This window comes from Alnus glutinosa, chromosome 10 (assembly GCF_958979055.1).
Source record: "Alnus glutinosa chromosome 10, dhAlnGlut1.1, whole genome shotgun sequence".
Lineage (NCBI taxonomy): Eukaryota > Viridiplantae > Streptophyta > Magnoliopsida > Fagales > Betulaceae > Alnus > Alnus glutinosa.
In genome coordinates this window covers 3,870,210-3,894,601 of record NC_084895.1, presented here as the reverse complement: position 1 = coordinate 3,894,601, position 24,392 = coordinate 3,870,210, and the positions used below count along the sequence as shown (strand labels likewise).

General features: G+C 38.5%; 2 protein-coding genes and 1 pseudogene across 5 annotated transcripts; 2 read left to right on the top strand and 1 right to left on the bottom strand.

The window, feature by feature from the left end:
• Positions 1–433: 433 nt before the first annotated feature.
• Positions 434–8,222, top strand: LOC133879978 (U1 small nuclear ribonucleoprotein C-like). Of its 3 annotated transcripts, none has more exons than XM_062318814.1 (6): positions 434–719; positions 5,236–5,303; positions 5,408–5,450; positions 6,407–6,704; positions 7,255–7,521; positions 7,867–8,222. In XM_062318814.1, the coding sequence occupies exons 2-5, from the start codon at positions 5,296–5,298 to the stop codon at positions 7,506–7,508; spliced, it is 603 nt and encodes a 200-aa protein (XP_062174798.1). In that variant the 5' UTR covers positions 434–719; positions 5,236–5,295; the 3' UTR covers positions 7,509–7,521; positions 7,867–8,222. The 3 variants fall into 3 exon arrangements, with proteins under 3 accessions (XP_062174798.1, XP_062174797.1, XP_062174796.1); XM_062318813.1 differs by having other exon boundaries at positions 5,197–5,303; XM_062318812.1 differs by lacking the exon at positions 434–719 and having other exon boundaries at positions 5,188–5,303.
• Positions 8,223–9,602: 1,380 nt separating this feature from the next.
• LOC133880622 (uncharacterized) lies at positions 9,603–10,567 on the top strand (annotated as a pseudogene).
• A 998-nt stretch (positions 10,568–11,565) lies between these two features.
• Positions 11,566–15,149, bottom strand: LOC133880330 (tRNase Z TRZ1-like). 2 transcript variants are annotated; one of them, XM_062319283.1, is made up of 8 exons: positions 14,837–15,149; positions 14,158–14,320; positions 13,989–14,059; positions 13,778–13,873; positions 12,869–12,982; positions 12,139–12,207; positions 11,927–12,001; positions 11,566–11,798 (listed from the first exon to the last, which is right to left on the bottom strand). In XM_062319283.1, the coding sequence occupies exons 1-8, from the start codon at positions 15,077–15,079 to the stop codon at positions 11,724–11,726; spliced, it is 906 nt and encodes a 301-aa protein (XP_062175267.1). In that variant the 5' UTR covers positions 15,080–15,149; the 3' UTR covers positions 11,566–11,723. The 2 variants fall into 2 exon arrangements, with proteins under 2 accessions (XP_062175267.1, XP_062175268.1); XM_062319284.1 differs by having other exon boundaries at positions 11,969–12,001.
• Between the last annotated feature and the right edge of the window lie 9,243 nt (positions 15,150–24,392).

Here is a 24,392-nt window from a genome sequence, read left to right as displayed (position 1 = left end):
AGCTTTCATGCTGGGAATGGGGCAGGCCACTCCAAAGGGAGCAGCACCACCTTCGGTGGCAGCCCTCCTAATTCCATACCTTTTTTGTTTATTTTTCTTCTTTTTTTTTTTTTAAAAAAATATTATTATGTTTTTAAATTAATAATTAAATAAAATAATATTATTTTAAGATGATGTGGTTAGTGTGCTGACGTGGCACTAACTGTGGTTAGAAAAATGGATGGAAAAATGACGGAAGGACCTGTTTCAAATTCGTGAAAAAATTAAGCACATAATACTTACTTACAAAAAGTGAGGGATTGAATTCAAATGACGCTCCGATTAGGAATTTATTAGAAATTTAACCATAAATATAAATTAAATTAGATATTTTTTTTTTTTTTTATAATTAAAAATCAAAACCCTAACTAAAAGAGTACAAGGTAAAAATAGCGCGCTCAATCTCATTCTCTGTTATCTGGCTCTCTCCCACACTGGTCTCGACTCTCTATTCAAGTGACGGCTGAAGCAACAGCAACGACCGACGGTCCCAACACCCACCGACCATCGTGACCGCCCAGAAGAAAAGAGCAGCCAACGGTCCAACAGTCCAACATCCCTTCTCCCCCTTCAAACCCGAGTCCCTCTTCCCCCTCAACGGTACAAAATTTCTCCCTTCTCTTCGTCAGTAATCACCGAAGGCAGGAAACCAAGAGGATTTGGTTGGGCAACTACTTGAGGTAATTCTCTCTTTCTCTCGTCTCTCTCTCTCTCTCTCTCTCTCTCTCTCTCTCTCGCTCGCTCAAATCTTGGTTTCTTCTCCCATTGGGGTTCAAATTTTCAGTGTTCGTTGATAATGATGAATCGGTAGCTTTCTTTGAATGCCCATTCGAAGATTTAAGTCAAAATTGCGGCGAATTGTAGAAATTGTGGTAGAACCCAGTAAACCCCCTTTTTCAATTTGTATCGAAGTGTGGGTGTTAGTTGAGTTCAATTTTTGGTAAGAACGGATATGGGTATTTGTATTTGACAACTATTTAAAGAATTAACAATTGGAATTGGGGATTTCGAAGGGGGAAACCGTAAATCTATATATTGCATGTTACGGTTTTGTCTCGATTGTGGAGTATTGATGTTAGCTTCGGATTCCATTTGTTGAGTGGGTGCTAATATGGGCTGTGATTCTCGGATTAAAGGTTGTCCCGAATAGCATGTAGAGAATTTATATTAGTTTTGGATTCTATTTGTTATTAGATACTGATATGGTTGAGAGTCTTGAGACTTTTGGAATTACAGATGCTTAATGGATTTTCTTGTGAATTAATTAACATTCAATAGAAAATGCAATTGATTGTTTAAACTTCTTGTGAGTTGTTTGATGTTTTTAGAAAGTGTACAAGTTGCATGAATTGGCCTTCGATTGATTAGGTGCTGGATTTCCTGGCATGTTGTTTTCAAGTTAAAGTTTGATGTTTGGACCACACGGCCTTAAGATGATTTGATGATTGTTTTTTTTTACAGAGTGTCAATTTATATTTTCGGGTAGCATAAATTTCATGAAGCTAACGTTGGTGTATTCATTTGGATAACCTATGGATTGGTTAGATTTTGTCATTTATAATGTATGCTTTGGAGTGGTAAATTGTTATTTATAAACAACATGATTTTGGGCTAAGTATGAGGAGAGGAAGAATTGGGGATAACTGAATGTCACTTGGAAAAAGGGTTTGAAACTTGAAAGGGATGCCGTTGCTCTCTTGAAACAATTAAATTATTATTAAGCAGGAATAAGTTTTATATTAAAATTGCGTAGTTGCTGGAATTTTGATAATATGAATTGTGAAAAAGTTCAGCCAAGTATACAAGTTGCTCACAAGCTTAAAGCTCGATTTTTTTTTTTTAAAACTGTTTGGAAGGAACCTTGCTACCTTGATAGCAAAGAAAAACAAAAGGGGATGATTTTAATAAGTTGTAATTCTAGTTGTTTGGATTATCACTTGCTGTTCTGGGTTAAATCATTTATGAATCTAACTAGCATGATTTTGTGATAAGTAATATGGTTCTCTACAATGTTGTTGGTTTGTTGAGAAGGTTATGCATAGGTTCTTGTGTTAAAATACATGACTCTTTGCCGTGGAATAATGAGGAAAATGGTGGTTATATTATTTCATTTTTGGTTAGCATGCAAGCTGGATAGCTTTGCTATTTAGTTTATATTGTTGTTTTGGTGGATTTACATGGTGTTCATGACATGTCTGAGAAGGTGGCTGTACTACTGAATTTCATGTTATGTTAGTTTGAACGATGCAGTTTGTTTTTGTTGAGTTGTGTAACTTGTTGTGGACTTAGTTATGCTCTTACATAAATTGCTTTATATGGACTAACATATGTAATAGACCCTACCACTAGTTATTATTGCCTTTTCTTGTGAAGTATGGGAGCATTTTTTTAATGATGTGTACTTTTTTTTTTTATGAATAATAATAATTTTATTGAAAGAAAAGGGGCAAGCCCTTGTGCACGAAAAGCATACAAGAGAACCGAATACCCTAAAGGCTACTCCAATTTAGAAAACAAATCAAATCTACTTGATTCTCTAAGTCAAAATTAGAAACATTTACAATCCAATCCAAAAGAGATCTCAGAAATGAGGATTTTTGAAAAAGTTCATTGGACTCGCTGTCCTCAAAGAGATGCCGATTCCTTGCTCTCTAAATGCTCCACATTAAGAGAGTAGGAATAACTTTCCATATTGCCTCTTTGGGGTGTCTCCGCCCTTGAAATTTCCAGCAATGAAGAAGCTTTAGGATGTTACTAGGCATGACCTAATAGTCCCCGAAAATGTTAAGAACCAAGTGCAAGAGATTAGCAGTATACTCACAATTGATGAGAAGATGATTAATAGTTTCCTCATTCTTTTTACAAAGGCAATACCGGTTAGCTAGATGGAAACACCGCCTTCTGAGGTTATTCGCTGTGAGGATTCTACCCATTGCTGCTGTCCATAAGAACAAAGCAATGCGAGGAGGGGCCTTAACCTTCCAAATACTTTTCTAAGGGAATGAACTATGCTCACCTGACTGTAACATATTGCAAAGTCGTGCCTGCTAGATGGTGTTCACAACATACTATCCATTATGATGCTAGGAGCCTTGGTTCTACTTGGGGCAAAAACAAGAGGGCCTTGCTGTGATGTAATGTTACTGAGGGTTTTTGGGCTGGTTTTTGTTGGGGTGTTTTGGGATTTCTGTTGTGGTTGGGTCTTTGTGGGTTTTGGTTTTTTTTTTTTTTTTTTCTTTTTTTCCCCTTGTTTCTTTGCCCTTTTTGTTTTTATGTCATTTTGTATACTTCCTGTATGCTTAGGGGCACCTACGTTTTTTATAAAATTTCTCTGATTACCTATTAAAGAAAACATACTATCCCCACTTCTCTCGGATGAGTATTCGAAGAGTATAATACCTTGAGGTTGGCTCAAGTAGTAAGGGCCTTGGTCTTTGTGGTAGTCCCACGAGGTCTAACATTCAAATCCTCTTGGCTGGGGCCAGCTCACGGAGTATTACTTGATCTGTGTGGAGGGCTCTTTACACGGGTCCGAGGTTGACCTGACAAAAGTTGGTATATGAAGTGACTCTATCTTGGAGGGGTCCTTTGTCATAAAAAAAAAAGTTGTCGTCAAGAGATTCTAGTTTCCAATCATGGGCTACCGTAATGAAAAACTTGGATTACAATGGATTGGGGAACTAGAGAGGTCCAAATAGTTTGACACTAAGGCCTCGTTACGAGCTATGGAATAGAATTCTGAAAATGAATACTTAGGAGCCCCTTCTCCGCACCACACGTCATGCCAAAAGCAAATGCGGGAATCGGCCCCAACCTTGTAGGAAACTAAGTTGGAAAAAGAACCCCAACCGTTTCTAATATTCCCTCCATAAGGTCCTTGAGCTTCCTTTGAACACCAACCCCCTCTATGGATCTCGTACTTCATAATACTCACCTGTCTCCATAAAGAATGTCCCTCATGCCCGAATCTCAAAAGCCATTTACCGAGGAGAGCTTTGTTGAACAACATGAGATTTTTAATACCCAACGGCCCTCTAGGAACTAGGGAGCAAATAGTCTCCCAATTCACCAAGTGCAATTTGGGTTCCCCGCCTGGACCATCCCAAATAAAATCTCTTTGAAGGCGTTCCAATCTCCTAGCTACTAGGGAATGTGAAAATTATGATAGTGGTATACCAGAATTGTTAGCGATAGTAGTAGCTACCAGGGAATGCGAAAATTATGAAAGCAGTATACCGGTATTTCCAGTGGTAGCAGTGGCTATTGGGAAATAGATTATGGCACAATTGCCTTGAGATTTTTAAAAGTGAAAGAATTTTTTATAAAGAAACGAGAAAACAAATTTTATTTTGAAAACTGATTATTTCTAGATAGAAATGATTATTTTGGTCACAAGGTTTACTTATGGATGTATGGATTTACTTGTTTGTTTATCATGGTAATACTATTATTGATGTTGTTTTTATATATGCTTACTGAGACGTAGATTCATCATTTCAACTGTAAGTTTTAATTTACAAAGAAAAGGAAGTATGGTGTCATATAGGATTAGAGGATAATTAATACCAGAATAGAGACTTCGACTTGACGCCCTAGTCATCAACATAAGATAAGGTAAATTTTAGGGTTAAATACATTTTAGCCTCCCAAACTACTACTCTTTTTCCAGATGGCCCCCCAAACTACCAATACTTAGATTTTGGCCCCCCAAACTACCACTTTCTGATTTTTTTTGTCCCATCCGTCCATTTATGCCGTCAATTCTAACAGAAATTGGGTCATGTGCACGGCACGTGACCCTTTTAGCCCAAAAATTTAAAAATACCCCTCTTACACTTTGAAATTCCCACGGTTAAGGGAGGGGTATTTTCGGATTTTTGGGCTAAAAGAGTCGCGTGCCGTGCACATGATCCAATTTCTGTTAGAATTGACGGCCTAAATGGACGGATGGGGCCAAAAGATCATAAAATGGTAGTTTGGGGGGCTAAAATGTATTTAACCCTAAATTTTAATATAGCTGAAAGCAACATATTATACAATTGAGGTTTTAGTGCTCTGGTTTATTGGACAGGTGGACTGAAAGTTTGAAATTTTCTGTTTTAGATTTGTCAAATGTTTATTTTACTCTTTTCCGTTGTGAAATTGAATCAAGTTTAGTTCACACCCTGAAGTTTCCCCTTTATTGTGGATTCAAAGTTGGCGTGACATAGGTCCTCTCTGCTCTGCAATCAGATACAATTCGAGCTACACTCAGCCATGCCACGGTGCGTTCTTATTTGTCCTCTTTGCTATGCGATCTTTCGTGTATACCTCATTATTATGAATTTTTCATGCTGATATATATATATTGAGGGATATGATTTTGCAGATACTACTGTGATTATTGTGACACGTACTTGACCCACGATTCCGTAAGCCCCTTTGTTCCACTTGATGATTTTCAAAATTGATTGATGCGTTTGGTTTTTTGTGTATATGTTCTAAGAGCTTCTGATCTTGTCTTTTTCTCTGGTTAATTTGTTGCGAAATTTTTGAGCATAAGTGCCAAGATTGAACCCCATGACGCAAATGTTGTCAATTTCTTTCACTGAAGTTGACTGCAAATAGTGCAGGGGCTAGTTACTTTAAGTGGGGAACTATGCAAGTTAACTTTTTTTCTTATTGGGGTTTTTCTTTACTAGAAAATGTCTTTTTTTTTTTTTTTTTTTGTCCTTGTTTTGACATGTGCAATATTTTTTGGTGCTTTTAATTTTCTCTTTGGGTGGTCGCTTAATTGTGAAACAAAGAACTGAAGGTTGTTTGTTTGTTTTTTTGAGTCTAAGGAATACAATATGGTTGATGTTGGGAGGTTAGTTGTCTTTAAGGTTTTTGTCATTTTGAGTCGCAGGGTCTCTTTATAAGTTGGCTCCTAAGGAAGTCCGATTATTTTCTGTATACAATTGGTATTGTTTGTCAATGGACGTTTTATAGCATGTAAGAATCAGAATAGTTTTTCCCGAACTTTTCTTGTTGTACCAGAGCTGCTTTGCTTAGCATATTAATGGTTTAGCCTTTTCAACTTGATTGTGGTCTTAGTTTGAATTGTCAATATCACTTATCACAATAAAAATTAAATGAAGCTTAGCCTATTATTTGCAAGCTCTAGGTTTTGTTAATTGTTGTTGTGGGTTTACTAGGCTCTTCGGTTTTTTGAAATTAATGTTATAAAAACAATTGCATGTCGGTGATAACCTGATTTCCCAGTATCTTTGCCTTTTGAAGTCTGAAATATTTTATGTGCAGTCTCATGTTTATCATACTTGCAGCTCCTAGAAAGTGAGATAATGAACATTCTTGTAATGCTGAAAATCTTGTTTTTATATTTCAGCCATCTGTAAGAAAGCAGCACAATGCAGGTTACAAGCACAAGAACAATGTTCGGACATACTATCAACAATTCGAGGAGCAACAAACCCAAAGCTTGATCGACCAAAGGATTAAGGAACATCTTGGGCAAGCTGCAGCATTCCAGCAGGTTGGTGCTGCTTACAATCAACATCTAATGGGTCAAAGGCCCCGCCTTCCGGTTCTACCTACACCCGTAATGTCACAGATACCTGGAAGTTCACCATTACTCCTAGGGATTAGGCCTCCTGTTTTACCAAGACCAATGGCCGGACCTCCAGGTAAATTGGATAGTGTATATATTATTCGCACCTCATTTGTGGTCCATGCATCGGTCCATGTTTTTGCACATTTTGCATGTAGACTCTCATTTTGTGTTTTGACCTTGTATGTGCCTGCTATCGTTTCTTCTAGTTCAAACAGTTTTGATGTATCTGACTAGATGTATTGCTGTTGCCACTGCCAATTGAAATTATTGTGCACATCTCTGTTCTTCCTTCTAGTGATTTATGCTGCTGTAGGCCATCCAACTTTCAGTGCGTTCCCCACATCGTAGTAATCAAACAGTAGATAGACAAGAACTTTGGTAGATTTCCTTATGTGTTTGGCGTGTTTTCTAAAATACTACCAGTATGTTCTCAATCAATCAAATAGCTTACTTTTCTATCCTTGTCAGACACATGTGATAGACTTTTTATGCAAGTCGTCTTCCACATTTATGTTTTATGCTTGGATCTTCATACCATCATGTTTGATCCATATGCAAGACATGCAATCTTTCCTTTGTCCTTAAGGATGTACTATATTCAATATTTCTGTTGGGGTTGGCAGGGTATATGTCTGCTCCGACAATGGCACCTATGATGGTTCCACCTGGTGCTCCTTCCTTACCTGGTCAATTGAATGCTATTCCAAGGCCTCCTATGAGTGCACCCACAACAGTTCCTGGAAGCACAGCAGCAGCCACTCCCAATGGTGCCCCACGTATGGTTGCACCGCCATTGTATCAAGCCAGTCCAGTGCCATCAACAAGTGGGGGCTATGATCTCAATGCCAATGCCCAAGCTACTGAGGCTAATCATTAGCTTTGAGAAACTGGTTGGTTTTACTTATGTTTCTATTTGATTTTTTTTTTCCTGATCTATCTCTGTCATTACACTTGTCAAAAAAAAAGGACTCAAATTTATCTTGTTGAGTTATTACGCGAAAGAGAAACTTGTGTAGAAACTGGTTGCCACAGCATGTAATGGCCTCACCTAAAATTTGAATCTATTAGAGAAAATTAACAAAATTGTGTCAACTTGGAAATTGAGAAATATATCGGTTACTAAATTTATGAATGAATCGTTTGAAGAGTTATGCATAAATGTTATTCTATGTTTAGCTTTTGTCTCTATGCTCTGGTCGGCATATACTTACTGCAGAAGTTCTTTGACTTGTTAGCTGAAGTACAGGAGGAAGAGGGAGAGGAAGGATGGGGAGAGGGAGAGGAGTGGGAAGGTGATGGATATTTTAATTAATAAAATGTTCTTTAAGAGCTTGTCACCTGGTGCTAAATGTAGAGAATAGTTGTGGAATCTGATTTTTGTAAACATTATATATAATGGATTCATTTCTAGTTGTGGCTACTGGAGAAGTTGTGCTTGTCCAGAATTATTATCTAATTTGAGCTGCTCTTATTCTGTAGCAGAGATTGTTGCTTGAAATATGTATTTTGGAAAAACAATTTACAACCAAGTGGTGGTTGAAGGATGAGACAAATATTTTGACAAATTCTATTGTAGTTTTCTTTGGCTCTACCTGTGCAACCTTCACTATCTTCACTCTTCACAGGAAGGACCATTTCCTTGTTTATGAATGGCAATAGGGCTTGAAGATAAATGCTACAGTAGGATTCTTGGTGAGCCTGTGGCATGTTTTTAAAGGATTTAGAATAGATTGAAAGAATAAACATGTTCTGCATGAGATAAAAGCAAGGCTGGCGTTTTTATTTTAATTTTTTAGAACTTTATGAATCCTCATGTATTTATTTTGGATATTTATTGTTTTTTTTTTAATAAAATAAAAAAAGCCCTAATGGGCCTTCTGTGCTGATCAATACTGCTTTATCATGAGGAGGCTTTTGTTCTGATCTTAATGATTCTTGGAGCAAAAAGGAGGAAGTGAATAGTCTTTTTGGAGCAAAAATGAAAAAGTCTGGTAAAGATGACAGAAACTTCAAAGACAAAATGAACGCATTTGAGGAGTAGTTACACCATTCAGCAGAAAATAGGATCATTTAACTGAATAAAATAGGTTCAACTCTGTTATCTTTCACTGATGTTCACAACAAATATGAACGTACACTTCATCCCTTTCTGTCCGAATGCTGATTTCGCTGCAAGCAATGCTATATATTATGATGGAGAAAAGAATTGTTAGATTTGTTTACATGAACAGAGAAGTTCGGTCGATCATGTGCTACAGTATTCCTTTTTACTATGTAGGGAGAGCTTACCAATGTGATTTGCAAAAATGAAAAAAAAAGAGAGGCTATTTATCTTTACTTGATCTATGAAGAGCTTATATCTATTGTTGAGAAAATGAAAAGGAGTGTTAAAGAAGCAAATAGCTGAAAAGATGCACTACATTTTCTAGAAGAGAGTAGTAGTAGCATACACTCACCAAAAAGAAAAAAAAAGAAAGAAAGAAAAACTTCACTTGACCCCCGGTAAAATTTCGATGTTTTTTCAATTAATTATTTTCTTAAATTTTAAAAACTTTCAATTTAGTTCATTCATCTTTCATTTTTTTTTTTTAATTTATTATTTCACCCCTATGTTAAGAGTTTCCTTTAAATTCTGTCAAAATTTTAAAAATACCATTTAAAAAACAAAATTTCAAATATTCAAGTATATGTATTTTACAAATTCAGTTAAATCCTAACCAAAACCTAAATCCGTGCATTTTTTTTTTTCACCTAAAAGAAAGGATGGATATTTTAAAAATTTTGACAACCTCCGTTAGGATTTTACGAAAAATCCTAACGGGGCAGCGAAAATGAAAAAAATTGAAAGATGAATACATTAAATTGTGAGTTTTTTAAGTTTAAGGAGATAATTACAAATATGATGGAAGCTTAGGAAGATTAAGTGAAGTTTCTTCAAAAAGAAAAGAGTAGCATACTGACTAGATGATTCGTCCGATAATGGGTATACTCAGATGTTGATTGAGAAGCTAGGGTCCTTGATGGGAATAGATGTTGGTGGTTTGGTTTTGGACGCGTCCGTGGTTTTGGAGACTTGGGAATTGGTCGAGACTTTGATTGTTAATGGGCTTGTTGAGCATTCTTGTTATTCGAATTTGGTCAATAGACTTGTGGCAAAGAAGAGGTCAGACTTGATTTGTGTTTGTATTAAGCATGCTTTGGATCTTGGGGGCGTCTGAATTACTTGCCATTTTGAAATATTTTCTTTGTCCTCCAAAAGATGCTTATAGTAGCATGGTGAATGTGAGGAAGGAATGGGAGAAGCAGGCTTTGTCAGCAATTGAGAAGGTAAGTGATAAAGAGTCTCACAGGGAAGAAAGCCTGCTGGGTAAAGGATGCTTCAATTTTGCTTATGATGGCGCACGACGGGTTTGCACTACTTGCTGGCCTCATCAAATGTTGATGCAGTGATACTATCGTCCTCCTTCAATAAGTTGAGTGGCAAGAGATGATGAAATTGATTCAGTATTTAGGGAAGTGGCTGAAGAAGTATGAGAGGTTTCCTCAAGCAGTTCCATGTTCTGAAACGTCATCTAAGTTAGGTTTGAAGGCCTGCAGTTGGGTTCCTAAACTTGAAGATGTCATTGTCATCAACTGTCTTGGGTTGGTGCTGGATGAAAAGTTTTCTTTGCTGGTGTTGCATCCTGAGTCTCATCAGGAGCTGAGATCTATGGAGGGAATGGTTTGTTCTTTAGCCTCAGAAGCCAGACTATGTTGTTTGATGGGTAATGTAGTTGAGAAGCTGAAAGTTGAAGTTTGAAGCCCATAGAACTAGGAGCTGTCACTAATATCAATGCTCCTGGTATTGCATTTGCAGAATTTGGCCTGGCCTATACTGTCAGTAAATTTTTGTGTTTCTTTTCTCCTTTGGGGATGTTGCTTTGTCAGGTTTAATCTGAACTTGCAATAGGAACATTAAGCTTCAATTCTATTATGCCTTCATCTACTCTGGCTCCTCACACTGCAAACAGGTAGGACACCAGAATGTGAGATGAAACAAACACTAACTACAAATAGTCCCCTCACTATGACATATGTCGAACAAAAACTAGGGTTTATGGCATCAATTTGTGTTTAGTCCAATAAAAATTGTTGTTCAACTGAGTTGCCTTAATTTGTCTCGGTAATACGTCGAAGGCGGGTAGTGTTAGTGTTCTGTAAATATATTTCAAGACTAATGCTAGAAATCACATTTTTATTCTATTATTAATATGTTGATATGGCAGTGCTAATTAATTATTGGATTAGCACGTTAGTAATGTATGATAATGGTGAAATAAAGTGTTGTTTCTAGCATTACTCATATCTCAATAATGATGATCAGGATGAAACTTGCAAAAATGTACAATTTATTTGACTCCTAACATCAAAACATCTTAACTTAGTTTAAAACGAAACATAATGCAACTAATACTGTTAAGGGTAATTGGACGTTCAATTTTTTTCACAAAAAGCAAATTCCTTCGACACCTCTAATGTTAACAAAACATATTTGGAAGATGGTGGCGTCTGAATAGTGTATAAGCTTGGAATTTGGAAAGTAGCATTCAATTCACCACTTTTTATCGGCTTAAACTTTTGAAATAAGTGATAATTTAACATATTATTATAGCAAAAAGTCATAAGTTTAAACATTGGCTCCAAATTCACATTCCATTTTATCTAAATATTCCACATGTTTTAAGATAAGTGGTAATTTAAGAAACACAAATTTCAAATGGTAACTAGGATTTTCTTTTTAATCTTTTGTGAAAAAAAGCTAATTTAAGTTTCTTGTGTGAAAAATTAGAGTTTTAATTAGTGTTTTTTTTCTTTAATTTTTTCTTATTTTAAGGAGTCGCTAGTAAATTTCTTTAATTAGGATTCGATTAGTGCTTCATCATGGCCTATAAATATTCAATGTCATATTATCACTGTTATTATGAAATTTCAATAAAAATTTCGAGGTGTTTATCCTTGTATTCACTTTCGTGCTATGTCAATATAAATATCAACACATTCTATGGTTAATGCAGAAAGAAGAAAGAAAAAGATCTCTTTGCTGCACTTCCCATCAGAAGCCTTCAGTATGAGCAAATACTCGACCTGCCAAAGGTGGAGGCAACGCAGATACAGCTTGTTCAATTTCCTGATAAATCAAAGTACAAATTAACAATTTAATTACCATTGATAATAGTGGAGGATTCATCAGAGAAAAAAAGATAATATCTTGCTGACAGAAATAATAAATTACAACAGAAATTTGTATAAAGATACCACAACTCCATAACGAGCTGAAAAGTGGGTGAGAAGAATTGCCTTGTTCTCAAACCTCTCTGCATGACTTATTATCTGACAGCTCAACCACCAAATAAACACAAACAGTAAGTACACCCAGAAAGATGCATCATACGAGATAGTCAGATAGAGGCCAGTGAGGGCAGGCATGAAACATGATAGTTTCTAATAGAAGGGTTTGGAGACTAAACCTCAGATAGATGAGTGTGTCCATAATCTCTTGCCTGCTCCACTGAAACGGAGTTATCCACAAAGGTGCTCTGCAGGAAAAGACATGAGGTATAATATCATAAAAGTATATAAGAGCCTCGGTCAAAGTGCAACCTATCATAGATGCTCACATGAATTTGAGGATAGTGGATATGAGTGACTGCATCATATGTATCTCTGTGTGCATGCATGCTTGGGTGATATGACACATAGGAAGTGTCACTTTGAGCAGAGACTATAAATCGTACCCATCCGAAGAGCACATGTTGCAGAATTGCAACTGATCAATATTAAAGACCCAAGAAGTGGAGAAATATGGTGATTTTCAGTAAGCTTTCGCCTTTCTCTCACCTGGTCCACATGATCTAAATCAAGTATTTGTTATTGAGAATAGCAATCTACAAAAATCTAGAATTACTTTTGGTTAAAACTACAACTATAAATACTCTGGTTAAATCTCAATGTTCCAAAATGTCAAAGCAAAAGCCCATCTTTCGTATAAACCCTATGTGAAAGGCAAAACGCTCAATCATAAGCAGCATTCAATTGTTACCATTATATGTTTCCCTAAATCACTGAAGTTTCTTTTTTATAGTTTTTCTTCTGTGTCAATGTGTGGGAGTGGGTGTGTGTCTCACACACACACACAGAGAGCACTAGATATAAATACATCCAGTGAAATAGGGAATTTTAATAAGTAATGAAATGCACCTCCATAACAAGAATCCTTGATCTCAAAACATCAATGTTATTTTGGTCAACTATGAAGTCAGACATGGTATCTCCAGTGAAAGCAATTTCAGGTACTGTCACAGTGTTTGTAATCTGCAAAAGCAATCCCATCCTAGTTATAAAGTATAGTCTATAAGCACAAAAAGCAAGGTGAGTAGGGACAGGGAGATTCAGTTATAAAAAGGGGAAGAAAAAAAAAAATTGAAGGCCATGTGACTAGTGAACCAAATGCCAAAAACTTTTGTGCATTAGAATATCAAAGAGGAAAAGGCAAGGTGAGCAAAAATAGCATGATGAGTAGGGAGAGGGAGATTTAGTTATTAAAAGAAAAAAATGAAGGCCGTGTGACCAGAGAACCAAATGTCAAAACCTTTTGTGCATTAGAAAATCAAAGAGAAAAACCAACACTCACCAAGATATCAAGTTTAGAAGTAAAACTTCCTATTGCAAACATCTATCAACCATGTCCTTATGCCCCATAAAACTCTAAGCTTATTTTCATCTCAAATAATTTCAACAAGAAATTGCATACATTGAAAGAACGCGTGATAACAAGAAAGATATTCTAATCTTTTGAACAAGAAACAGTACAACATATCTTATTACTGTATGCTATACGCTGATATTTTGAATTTTAAAAGGAGGTGAAAACGATCAAATTTAGAATATCTATTGGTTTTACTCATGGCCATGCTTACTTTCCCACATCTCGTTTCTAGTTCTCTCCTTATCAAATTAACAGGAGAAAGAAAAATATTGCATTCAAGAGGTGCTAGAATAGTTAGACAAAAAAAATTGCATTATGAAGGGTGTTGTTAAAGTAAATGAAGCAAATTACCAACCCGTATTAATCACAAGAAATCTATGAAGGCAACTCTCAAGACAAACCTCCACGCCTGATGACTTCAAATTCTTAATCTCATTTCCAGGAAGGCCAAGGTACTCCTGCTTAAGTTTCTGTTTTACAGAGTAAACGACATAACCCTGCCAGGAATCATTCATGGTCATTCAATACTTACAGATAGCTCCTAGTATATACTAATTGATCAGCATCTACAAGGAAAGCCAGAAGAGAACAAATTACAACTAATTATGATACCTGGCTAGGTATGCAATGGTAAGTCTTAAAAGCTCTTACTTTAAGGTCTTTTCTCAAATAAAACTCTTCTCCTGTAACATAATCTATTAGCTTAACTTGAAATTATGACGAGAAGAGAGCAGCAGACACCAATTTTCAGTTGGTGAAAGAATTGAAGATTGGCCATTACCAATATCCAAACCAATTAGATTATGCTTCAGCTCTGATTGGTCCATTCTTCTGTGCACCTCAAAGAGTTGTTCTACATCTTCTTTTATACATTTTGGTATAATGATTGTAGGGGGCTTCATCCTGTATAAACCACGAGTTGCAACATACATGGGAAGACCTCCCTGTAAATGTATTAGGTCGCAAGTAACACCCAAACAATTATAAATAATATGCCATAACATCAGATAATGACAAAAAGGACCAACAATGTGATGCATCACAACAATTACAACTGAGACCATCTAGGCATTACAAGTCATCTCACAGCAAAACTGCAAATACTGAAGAATTTTTCAACTTTTAATTCCAAATTCATTCAAAACCATACCTAAGCTCTACAATACTCCACCAAACACTCCAAATTACATAATTTCTTACATAGTATTTACCATTTAACAACTCTAAATTATGACACACTCCAACAGACCCAATACAGAATAGGGGCATACCGAACCAAAATAAATAGCTCTACACCAACATCAAGACAAATAATAACATGAAGTACCCACGATGCTGTCCAGATGGTGTAACAAAAACATATGCATGAAAAATAAAAATGAAACAGTTCCAGTTCCAGTTCCAATTCCAACAGCAACAAAAACAAATAGGAAGCCAAGGAAAGCATAAAAGGGACTCACAATGTGGTCCATGTGGGCGTGTGAGATACAGAGGAAGTCGTGGTAGATAGCGTGCTGGGGGCAGCGGCCGATGTCGAAGGCCAATTTGAGAGTGGGGAACATTATGCAGGTTTCGTGGCCTGCAATTGACAGACCCTTCACTGGGTACCCTTGTATATTCATAGCACCCTTCGTTTTCTCCGAGCCCGAGCTCGAGCTGGGTCTCTCTTTCGCCGTATCGTAGTCTTTGGTTTCCGTCTCCATAGGCTCCAAGAAGAAGAAGAAGACGACGGAGAGTTAAAAGCAAATTAGAGCACAGCGCCACCCGCCAGCCGCCACCGGTGGTTTTATAGAGACAGGGAGGCTGTTGGGTCTAATTAAGAAAAACAAAAAAAAAAAAATGTAAAATTGGTTGTACTTCACTTAATTTACAAATTATTTTTTATGGTTTAAAAATTAATTAAAAATAAATTGAGAGGTCGATTGGTGAAATTGATAAATTACTTTCTGAAGTGAATTTTCGTCCAATACTTAACATAAACCATTAAACTGTCATGTCAAGTTCAATAAAAACATGATACGTATATCTTTTAATAAAAAAAAAATATTAATATACTAAAAATTAAAAACCTTCAAATATTACTATTTCTTTAAAAAAAAAAAAAAAAACTTCCTGTTTGAGCAGTTACTGTCACTTAATTGAAGATACCAAAACCCAGCTTCAAAGTTTTCTTTCGTTCCAACTAAGGCACACAAGAAGGATTGCCAATACAGCGGCTCACCTCTTGGCTAAGATAGCCGTTAGGGGAGTGTTATGGTAGACCTACCTTATGTGAGAGGGTCTGTAAATTTGGGTATTTTTTTTTAACATTTTCCTAGCCATTAAGCATGTGTTTGATATTTGTTGGGCGGATGAATGACCTTCCTATATACTACTCATCCATTTGATTTTTTTTTTTTTTTTTTTTTTTTGAGAGACATTTGATTGTTAGAATAACATGATCTTTCTTTTAAAAAAAAAACTACTAGATATTGTTTCTTTTCTTCTTTTAATTGAGATTGCAATACGCTTAAAAAGTACTTTTAGGTAAACAAAATTACTAATTACTTTTGTTCTTCTTTCACAAATACAAACATAGGCACACCTTGAATCACCGAAAACTTATAAAGACACAACTATTCATATAGTCATAGAAATTTTTTGTTGGTACAGTTTCCGATACGGTGACGTGTTGCCTTGTGATTCGTTGCCTTCCTTAATCTTCGCTCTCCTCGTAATCTGCAAAATAATAAACGGCTCGTCGGACTATGGGGGTGCCGACCGGGCCCCCACTCCGATGCCTAAGTCAGTTCAAACTAATTTTCTGAAGAATATCAATAATTTCTAAAGCTCAGAGAATGTGCCTTTTGATACCTGGCGTAGTAGTCTTATTTATAGGCTCACAGTTCACAGTTATAAAACTGCTAGAGTGCTTGGAGCATAATCTAATTAGGAGTTTGAGTCCTAGATCATATAGTCTTGAATCTTATCTTTCTAATTAGGAGTCTGAGTCCTAGATCACATGGTCTTGAGTCTTATCTTCATAGAATTCAAATTGGGTAGTAGAGTCCAAACTGGATATGACACTCTCTTTAGCTAATGTCATTCTATTAGGTACCTTATTCCATATTTGATAGGATAGAAGTCTATCTTGATATACTCGAGATATACGTCTTTTTGGAGATAACGAATGGTCTTATAAATTGGGTCTAATCTTGCTGGGCCGACCCGATGGGCTCGGCCCACATGTCTTTGGAGCTAATTATTTCTCCACCAGTTACCCCCCTAATTCTCTTATTTGAATTTAGAATGTAAGAGAATTAAATACCTCAATTTCTGAATCTGGATCTTCCATAATCTGTATCTGACAATTACTACCTCTTTCAAAGTAATTATGACGAATAATGCCTCGAATCTCTGGAAGGATTAGAATTCCTGCTCTTTGTCGATCTAGAACTGCTGTCAAAGTTCTAATTGGACTCTGATCCTTTATTAGACTTCTAATCTGATATCTTCTTAGACTTCTGATCTGATCATTCTTCTTATCTGATTGGACCATAAGTCCTTTCCCAATTCTACCAGGGATAACTGATACCTGATTTCCCTGAAGTAGTTGCTAAATGTTTATCTCCTCCTTGGATCGGGTTGAGTGGATCCAACTTGTGATCTGTCATAGTACTAATAGCAACTTCTCATAGATATCTTCTTCATAAATGCCTCTACATAATATTGTTGGTAGGGCCAAAGTTGTCAAAATGATCTCCTACTCTCGGTAGGAGATGGATCGGACTGATGTAGTTGATTTCACCAAGATTGTGGTGAAATGCCCCTCTGAGAGAACACTTTGCGTACACCTTTCCTGAGGTCAAGGTTCTGTCTGAAAAAAATGGTAAACCGTTGAAGAAAAGGCTTAACATATCCGAAGCTTGTTCATCGGTAGCGCTTCGTAGACCGCTTCCACCAAAATCTCTCTTGGGGGTTTCGGAGGCCCAGACTAGCGCTGAGGCTTTGGTTGTCCGAGACTTATAACGACTAGGGGCTTCTGGTGGCCCGAGGTTTTGTGCTTGGCGTACTGAATCTTCTAATCTGAATACCATCTAGCTTGGTCTCACCTGTGAATATCTTTATTTTCGAACTTTGTAATGTTTGAATTCTTTGTTATGGAAAAACTTTCCATGACAAATCAATTCTCACTTATCCTCTAATAACTTGAACAAAAAATCGGTTTGTGTAAGTTATGACCGAGGAGGATATGAAAAAATCTTTTAGAAGCGATGAACTTACTTGGTTATTTTTTGTAGAGGTGATATCCCCGTATGGTTTGTTATAGGGGTTGTCTCCCCGTATCTTTGTTCGAGTTGCTCCTGAGAGATCTTAATTTGAGAGTTTGGTGTAGCTTCGGTGATTTTCCCTTTGTAGAAGCTTTAACTTTGTTGAGCTACCCCCCATAGCTTTAGTCCGCGACCGCGGGCTAAGTCGTTCGAGGCGGATAGTCAAGTCCTCTTGGTATCCTTCCTGAAGCTTTTCCTTCCTGAAACTTTATCATTCTGCAGCTTTGTCATCCTAAAGCTTTGTCGTCCTAAAGCTTTGTCTCCTTGAACCTTTTCCTTCCTGAAGATCTGTCTTTCTAAACCTTTACCTTCCTATTTGTTTTCCTGAAGCTTTATCATCCTGAAGCCTTATCTCCTTAAACCTTTACCATCCTGAACCTTTGTCATCCTGAAGCTTTGTCATCCTTGAAGCTTTGTCTTCCTGAATCTTTACTGTTTACCTTAATGAGCTACCCCCCATAACTTTAGTCTGCGACCGCAGGTTAAGTCGTTCGAGGTGGGTAGTCAGGTCGCTGAGCTTTACCTTTCTTTTCGGAAATCTTTGTACCCTGTAAAAGACTTTATATATTACTGAAATGAAATCATAACTTGAAATCTTTACCTTTTAATTTCTTTATCTCTGAATGCTCCAATCTTTTAACGTCTGGAGACCTCCAACCGAGAGGTTTTCTTGTCTTGGTGTCCTTTCCATAACCATTTCGGGTCGTTCGAGGAAAGGACTCGGGCCGATTCTATCTTGGATGTTCTTGTCCTTCCGAAAACCTGCAATCCTGCCGTTGTATCCTTTGTTGGACTAACCGTTAGGTTTTTCTTGCTCTCGGTATTGGATAGACCGAGAGACTTTTTTCTTTTTCTGCTCTTGGTGTTGGACTAGCAGAGAGGCTTTTTCTTTTTCTGCTCTCGGTGTTGGACTAACCGAGAGGCTTTTCCCGCTCTCGGTGTTGGACTAACCGAGAGGCTTTTCCTGCTCTCGGTGTTGGACTAACAGAGAGGCTTTTCCTGCTCTCGGTGTTGGACTAACCGAGAGACTTTTCCTGCTCTCGGTGTTGGACTAACCGAGAGGCTTTTCTTGCTCTCGGTGTTGGACTAACCGAGAGGCTTTTTCTGCTCTCGGTGTTGGACTAGCCGAGAGGCTTTTTCTTTTTCTGCTCTCGGTGTTGGACTAACCGAGAGGCTTTTCCTGCTCTCGGTGTTGGACTAACCGAGAGACTTTTCCTGCTCTCGGTGTTGGACTAACCGAGAGGCTTTTCCTGCTCTCGGTGTTGGACTAACCGAGAGGCTTTTCCTGCTCTCGGTGTTGGACTAACCGAGAGGCTTTTCCTGCTCTCGGTGTTGGACTAACCGAGAGACTTTTCCTGCTCTCGGTGTTGGACTAACCGAGAGGCTTTTCCTGCTCTCGGTGTTGGACTAACCGAGAGGCTTTTCCTGCTCTCGGTGTTGGACTAACCGAGAGACTTTTCCTGCTCTCGGTGTTGGACTAACCGAGAGGCTTTTCCTGCTCTCGGTGTTGGACTAACCGAGAGACTTTTTCTTTTTCTGCTCTCGGTGTTGGATTAACCGAGAGGCTTTTCCTGCTCTCGGTGTTGGACTAACCGAGAGGCTTTTTCTTGCTCTCGGTGTTGGACTAACCGAGAGACTTTCCCTGCTCTCGGTGTTGGACTAACCGAGAGGCTTTTCCTGCTCTCGGTGTTGGACTAACCGAGAAACTTTTCCTGCTCTCGGTGTTGGACTAACCGAGAGACTTTTCCTGCTCTCGGTGTTGGACTAACCGAGAGGCTTTTCCTGCTCTCGGTGTTGGACTAACCGAGAGGCTTTTCCTGCTCTCGGTGTTGGACTAACCGAGAGACTTTTTCTTTTTCTGCTCTCGGTGTTGGATTAACCGAGAGGCTTTTCCTGCTCTCGGTGTTGGACTAACCGAGAGGCTTTTTCTTGCTCTCGGTGTTGGACTAACCGAGAGACTTTCCTTGTTTTCTCTGCAAGGTTGTCTCCTTGGCTCTCGGTGTTGGACTGACCGAGAGACTTTCCTTGTTTAATTTGTTGTAGGGGTTGTCTCCCCGTATCTTTTCTGCAAAAAGGGTTAACGAAGCACTGCATATACTAAAACAAAATAGCAGAATGCACAGTAGCACCATATATTCTTTTCATCCGTCGGGATGATTTTGTGATCCTTTCACTCACGATAGGAGTGAAGCCTTAACATATGAGTCTATTTTATCAAAATATATATACATTTCGGCAAAGCGTACGAGTTCATGCATATATATATTTTTTCCTGGTTGGTAAAAACCAACATTTATCCATGAATCATAGTTGTAAAAAAAGAGTATGAACTTATCTGGTGAATTCAATGAAGATGAACCGTCTTACTTGGAGTTCCTTATCTTGCACGCCACTCGATATGGGGCTCTTTGGGAGAGTTCCTCAAGCTGGACCTCCGGTTCGGATTGGTCCCTCGGCATGTGACTGTGCACTTCAGAGGATGGCAAATTTGGAGGGGTCCTCAAAGTGTGCTATTTGGAACTAGGAGCTCGGGCATAGTCTCCTCGGGATAGTACCCTTGGAATAATACTCTCGGTATGTGTCATCTCGGTACATACTTTTCGCCTCGGTAGAATACCCTCGGATCAAACTTCTCGGATTATACTTTCTTCTCGGTATATCCCCTTGGATCTAACTTTTCGCCTCGGTAAAACACCTCGGATCTAACTTTCCGCCTCAATAAATCACCTCGGATCTAACTTTTCACCTCAATAAATCACCTCGGATCTAACTTTCCGCCTCAATAAATCACCTCGGATCTAACTTTTCACCACAATAAATCACCTCGGATCTAACTTTTCACCTCAATAAATCACCTCGGATCTAACTTTCCGCCTCAATAAATCACCTCGGATCTAACTTTCCACCTCAATAAATCACCTCGGATCTAACTTTCCGCCTCAATAAATCACCTCGGATCTAACTTTCCACCTCAATAAATCACCTCGGATCTAACTTTCCACCTCAATAAATCACCTCGGATCTAACTTTCCGCCTCGATAAATCACCTCGGATCTAACTTTCCACCTCAATAAATCACCTCGGATCTAACTTTCCGCCTCGATAAATCACCTCGGATCTAACTTTCTGCCTCAATAAATCACCTCGGATCTAACTTTCCGCCTCAATAAATCACCACGGATCTAACTTTCCACCTCAATAAATCACCTCGGATCTAACTTTCCACCTCAATAAATCACCTCGGATCTAACTTTCCACCTCAATAAATCACCTCAGATCTAACTTTCTACCTCAATAAATCACCTCGGATCTAACTTTTCACCTCAATAAATCACCTCGGATCTAACTTCTCGCCTCAATAAATCACCTCGGATCTAACTTTCCACCTCAATAAATCACCTCGGATCTAACTTTCCGCCTCAATAAATCACCTCGGATCTAACTTTCCGCCTCGATAAATCACCTCGGATCTAACTTTCCGCCTTGATAAATCACCTCGGATCTAACTTTTCACCTCAATAAATCACCTCGGATCTAACTTTTCACCTCAATAAATCACCTCGGATCTAACTTTCCGCCTCAATAAATCACCTCGGATCTAACTTTTCACCTCAATAAATCACCTCGGATCTAACTTTCCACCTCAATAAATCACCTCGGATCTAACTTTTCTTTCTTTCTTTCTTCTTCTCTTTTTCTTTTTCTTTTTTTTTTTTTTTTTTTTTTTTTTTTTTTTTTTTTTCCTGGACTGAAACACTACCCGAGCCCCAGTAGTTTGGCCCAAAAATCTCCCTTCTTTTTTTTTTTTCTTTTTCTTTTTCTTCTTCGTCGCCTCGGAACTGGGAGCCTCGAAAGTTCAAGGTATCTAAGCTACGAAAAACAGAGCCCCGGGATTTCTGTTTTGATGTCCTGTGGCATCATTGGGGCTCTCGATATCACCTGTTCGGGGAGATCCGATGTGCAGTCTATCCGCAACAAATCTGGTGGTCACGGCGCTGGTCGATGGTCTCGGAGTCAGAGGGGAGGATCCCGAGCTGGACCTTCTCTGTTGTGGGTCCTTTGTCACCTGACTCGGCGTCATCGGCGAGGATCTAAACTCGATTCAAGATGAGCTGGCGCGAATCTTCCTTTGGGGCTCGAACTGAGTTCCAGAAGCCTCAGAATTTAGAAACTTCTGGGTATATCTCTCGTTGCCTCGGAAGTTTAAGTCTACATCGGAGGTCCAAACCTTCTTGGTGAGTCTCGGAGGTTCATGGTTGAGCCGCAAAAAACCAGAGCACGGGGATCCGAATTCTTGGTCCAACCGATCTAGGTTGGGCCTCTTTACTTTTAGCTTTTCTGCATACCAGTCTTCCTTTCTCCGACGTCTTTCTTTCCTTGAAGATCTCCATTCTTTCTCCTTGATTGAGTCACGGCCTAATCACCAGCCTGGCGAGGATTCTGACTTCCTCGGGTCGATGGGCGTTTTTTTTTTTTTTTTTTTTTTTTTTTTTTTTTTTTCAAAACACAGCTGAGAAATTCGCTTCTTGGAGCTTCTAGTGGTGAGCACAAGCACACTGAACCCCCTACTGGCAGAGACCACCCCCTTCCTATGGCCGACGCAACCCACGCAAAACCGTCTTCTTCATCCTTTTCATCTTCGTGCAGGTCGGAGATGTCCACCGTCCGACGTCTGGCTTGGGCCTAAGGTCCACCGACTCCACTCAGTAGATTCTGAGTGGAATCTCTTCGTCGCTTCTGCCTCGGAAGTCAGGGAACACGGCTTGATGGAGACTAGTAGATGCCGCGAGTCTTGGAGGATTGGTCGACCTAGTCGGCCTCGGATGAAACGAGGGATTCAAGGGCTTCTTGACTCGGTGGATTCTGAGTGGAGTGGGGAGTGGTCGTCGCCGTCGTCTCGGAGGTCCGGATCTTTGTCGTCCTGTGACTGTTGGTACAGTTTCCGGTACGGTGACGTGTTGCCTTGTGATTCGTTGCCTTCCTTAATCTTCGCTCTCCTCGTAATCTGCAAAATAATAAACGGCTCGTCGGACTATGGGGGTGCCGACCGGGCCCCCACTCCGATGCCTAAGTCAGTTCAAACTAATTTTCTGAAGAATATCAATAATTTCTAAAGCTCAGAGAATGTGCCTTTTGATACCTGGCGTAGTAGTCTTATTTATAGGCTCACAGTTCACAGTTATAAAACTGCTAGAGTGCTTGGAGCATAATCTAATTAGGAGTTTGAGTCCTAGATCATATAGTCTTGAATCTTATCTTTCTAATTAGGAGTTTGAGTACTAGATCACATGGTCTTGAGTCTTATCTTCATAGAATTCAAATTGGGTAGTAGAGTCCAAACTGGATATGACACTCTCTTTAGCTAATGTCATTCTATTAGGTACCTTATCCCATATTTGATGGGATAGAAGTCTATCTTGATATACTCGAGATATACGTCTTTTTGGAGATAACGAATGGTCTTATAAATTGGGTCTAATCTTGCTGGGCCGACCCGATGGGCTCGGCCCACATGTCTTTGGAGCTAATTATTTCTCCACCATTTTTGATACCCATTATCCTATACTTTCCATAATTCTTCTCGGCAACCATAAAGAGGGTAAAGAAAACGTTTTTGTCTCAAGCAGTGTGAGTCTAACCCAATACACGCCCAAAAGAAAATAGCTAAATGAAGAGCTCGAAATCATAGGACATACCTAGAAAAACACCATTGAGAATGAACATCTCATTCTACAAATTCTGATAACTTTTTGATAATTTAAAGATAAAGAATTTAAGAAAAAGAAAAGACTTTGTGCTTGCCTACTTTCTTGTTTGCCTCTATGTAATATTGAAAAAACCTGTATTGACAGTGAATGAGTCGCAAAAGGAGAGGGAGGAGGAACGGAGGTGGTGGGGCGGAGGAAAGGACGAGCTCTGAATCGGAATGAATTTGTGCTCCGAAACACTTTTAGGATTGGGGAGTCTTCGTGGGTTTTGCGTGTGGGGCTTCGGCGGTCGGCTGTGACGTTGCGTGGGGCGGAGGAATGGAGACGTTGGGTTTAGGTCAATTGGTTTCTCTTAAGAGAATAACATGTGATTGGATGTTTTCTTCTCAAAACATTTTGGTGTTCCATAATGACGTGGTCTATTTCTATTGGGTGTGTAAAGAGCATTCTCCTCTTCATTCAACACTTTCTCAGGCAAAAATATCCGGTGCAATGGCCTAACTTGGGAGAGCAATATTCTAAACTTTTCTCCTAATCAATTAAAATTGCACCAATATAATTAAGTAGATCTTCTTAATATTTTATCTTCTGAATAATACTAATAATGATGATGATGATGATGATGATGATGATGATGATGATGATAATAATAATAATAATAATAATAATTAGGGTAAAGAAAACATTGTTTGCTCAAGCAGCATGAGTCTAACCCAATACACACTCAAAAGAAGATAGCTAAAAGAAGAGCTTGAAATCATAGGACATACCCAAAAAAAAGCACCATTGAGAATGAACATCTCATTCTACAAATTCTATTAACTTTAAGACAATTTAAAGATAAAGAATTTAAGAAAAAGAAAAGACTTTGTGCTTGCCTGCTTTCTTGTTTTCCTCTATGTAATATTGAAAAAACCCGTATAGACAGTGAATGAGCCGCAAAAGGAGCGGGAGGAGGAACGGAGGCGGTGGGGCGGTGGGGCGGAGGAAAGGACGAG

What these genes read in the sequence shown, in the direction of transcription:
- LOC133879978 (XM_062318814.1), top strand. An exon ending in CGTACTTGACCCACGATTCC is followed by an intron (nt 5,451 to 6,406) that starts GTAAGCCCCTTT and finishes TTTATATTTCAG; the next exon opens with CCATCTGTAAGAAAGCAGCA. An exon ending in ACCAATGGCCGGACCTCCAG is followed by an intron (nt 6,705 to 7,254) that starts GTAAATTGGATA and finishes TGGGGTTGGCAG; the next exon opens with GGTATATGTCTGCTCCGACA.
- LOC133880330 (XM_062319283.1), bottom strand. Translation starts at nt 15,079, where the DNA reads ATGGAGACGGAAACCAAAGACTACGATACGGCGAAAGAGAGACCCAGC. An exon ending in ACCATTGCATACCTAGCCAG is followed by an intron (nt 13,874 to 13,988) that starts GTATCATAATTA and finishes GATTCCTGGCAG; the next exon opens with GGTTATGTCGTTTACTCTGT. An exon ending in CAAGGATTCTTGTTATGGAG is followed by an intron (nt 12,208 to 12,868) that starts GTGCATTTCATT and finishes CTTTTCCTGCAG; the next exon opens with AGCACCTTTGTGGATAACTC.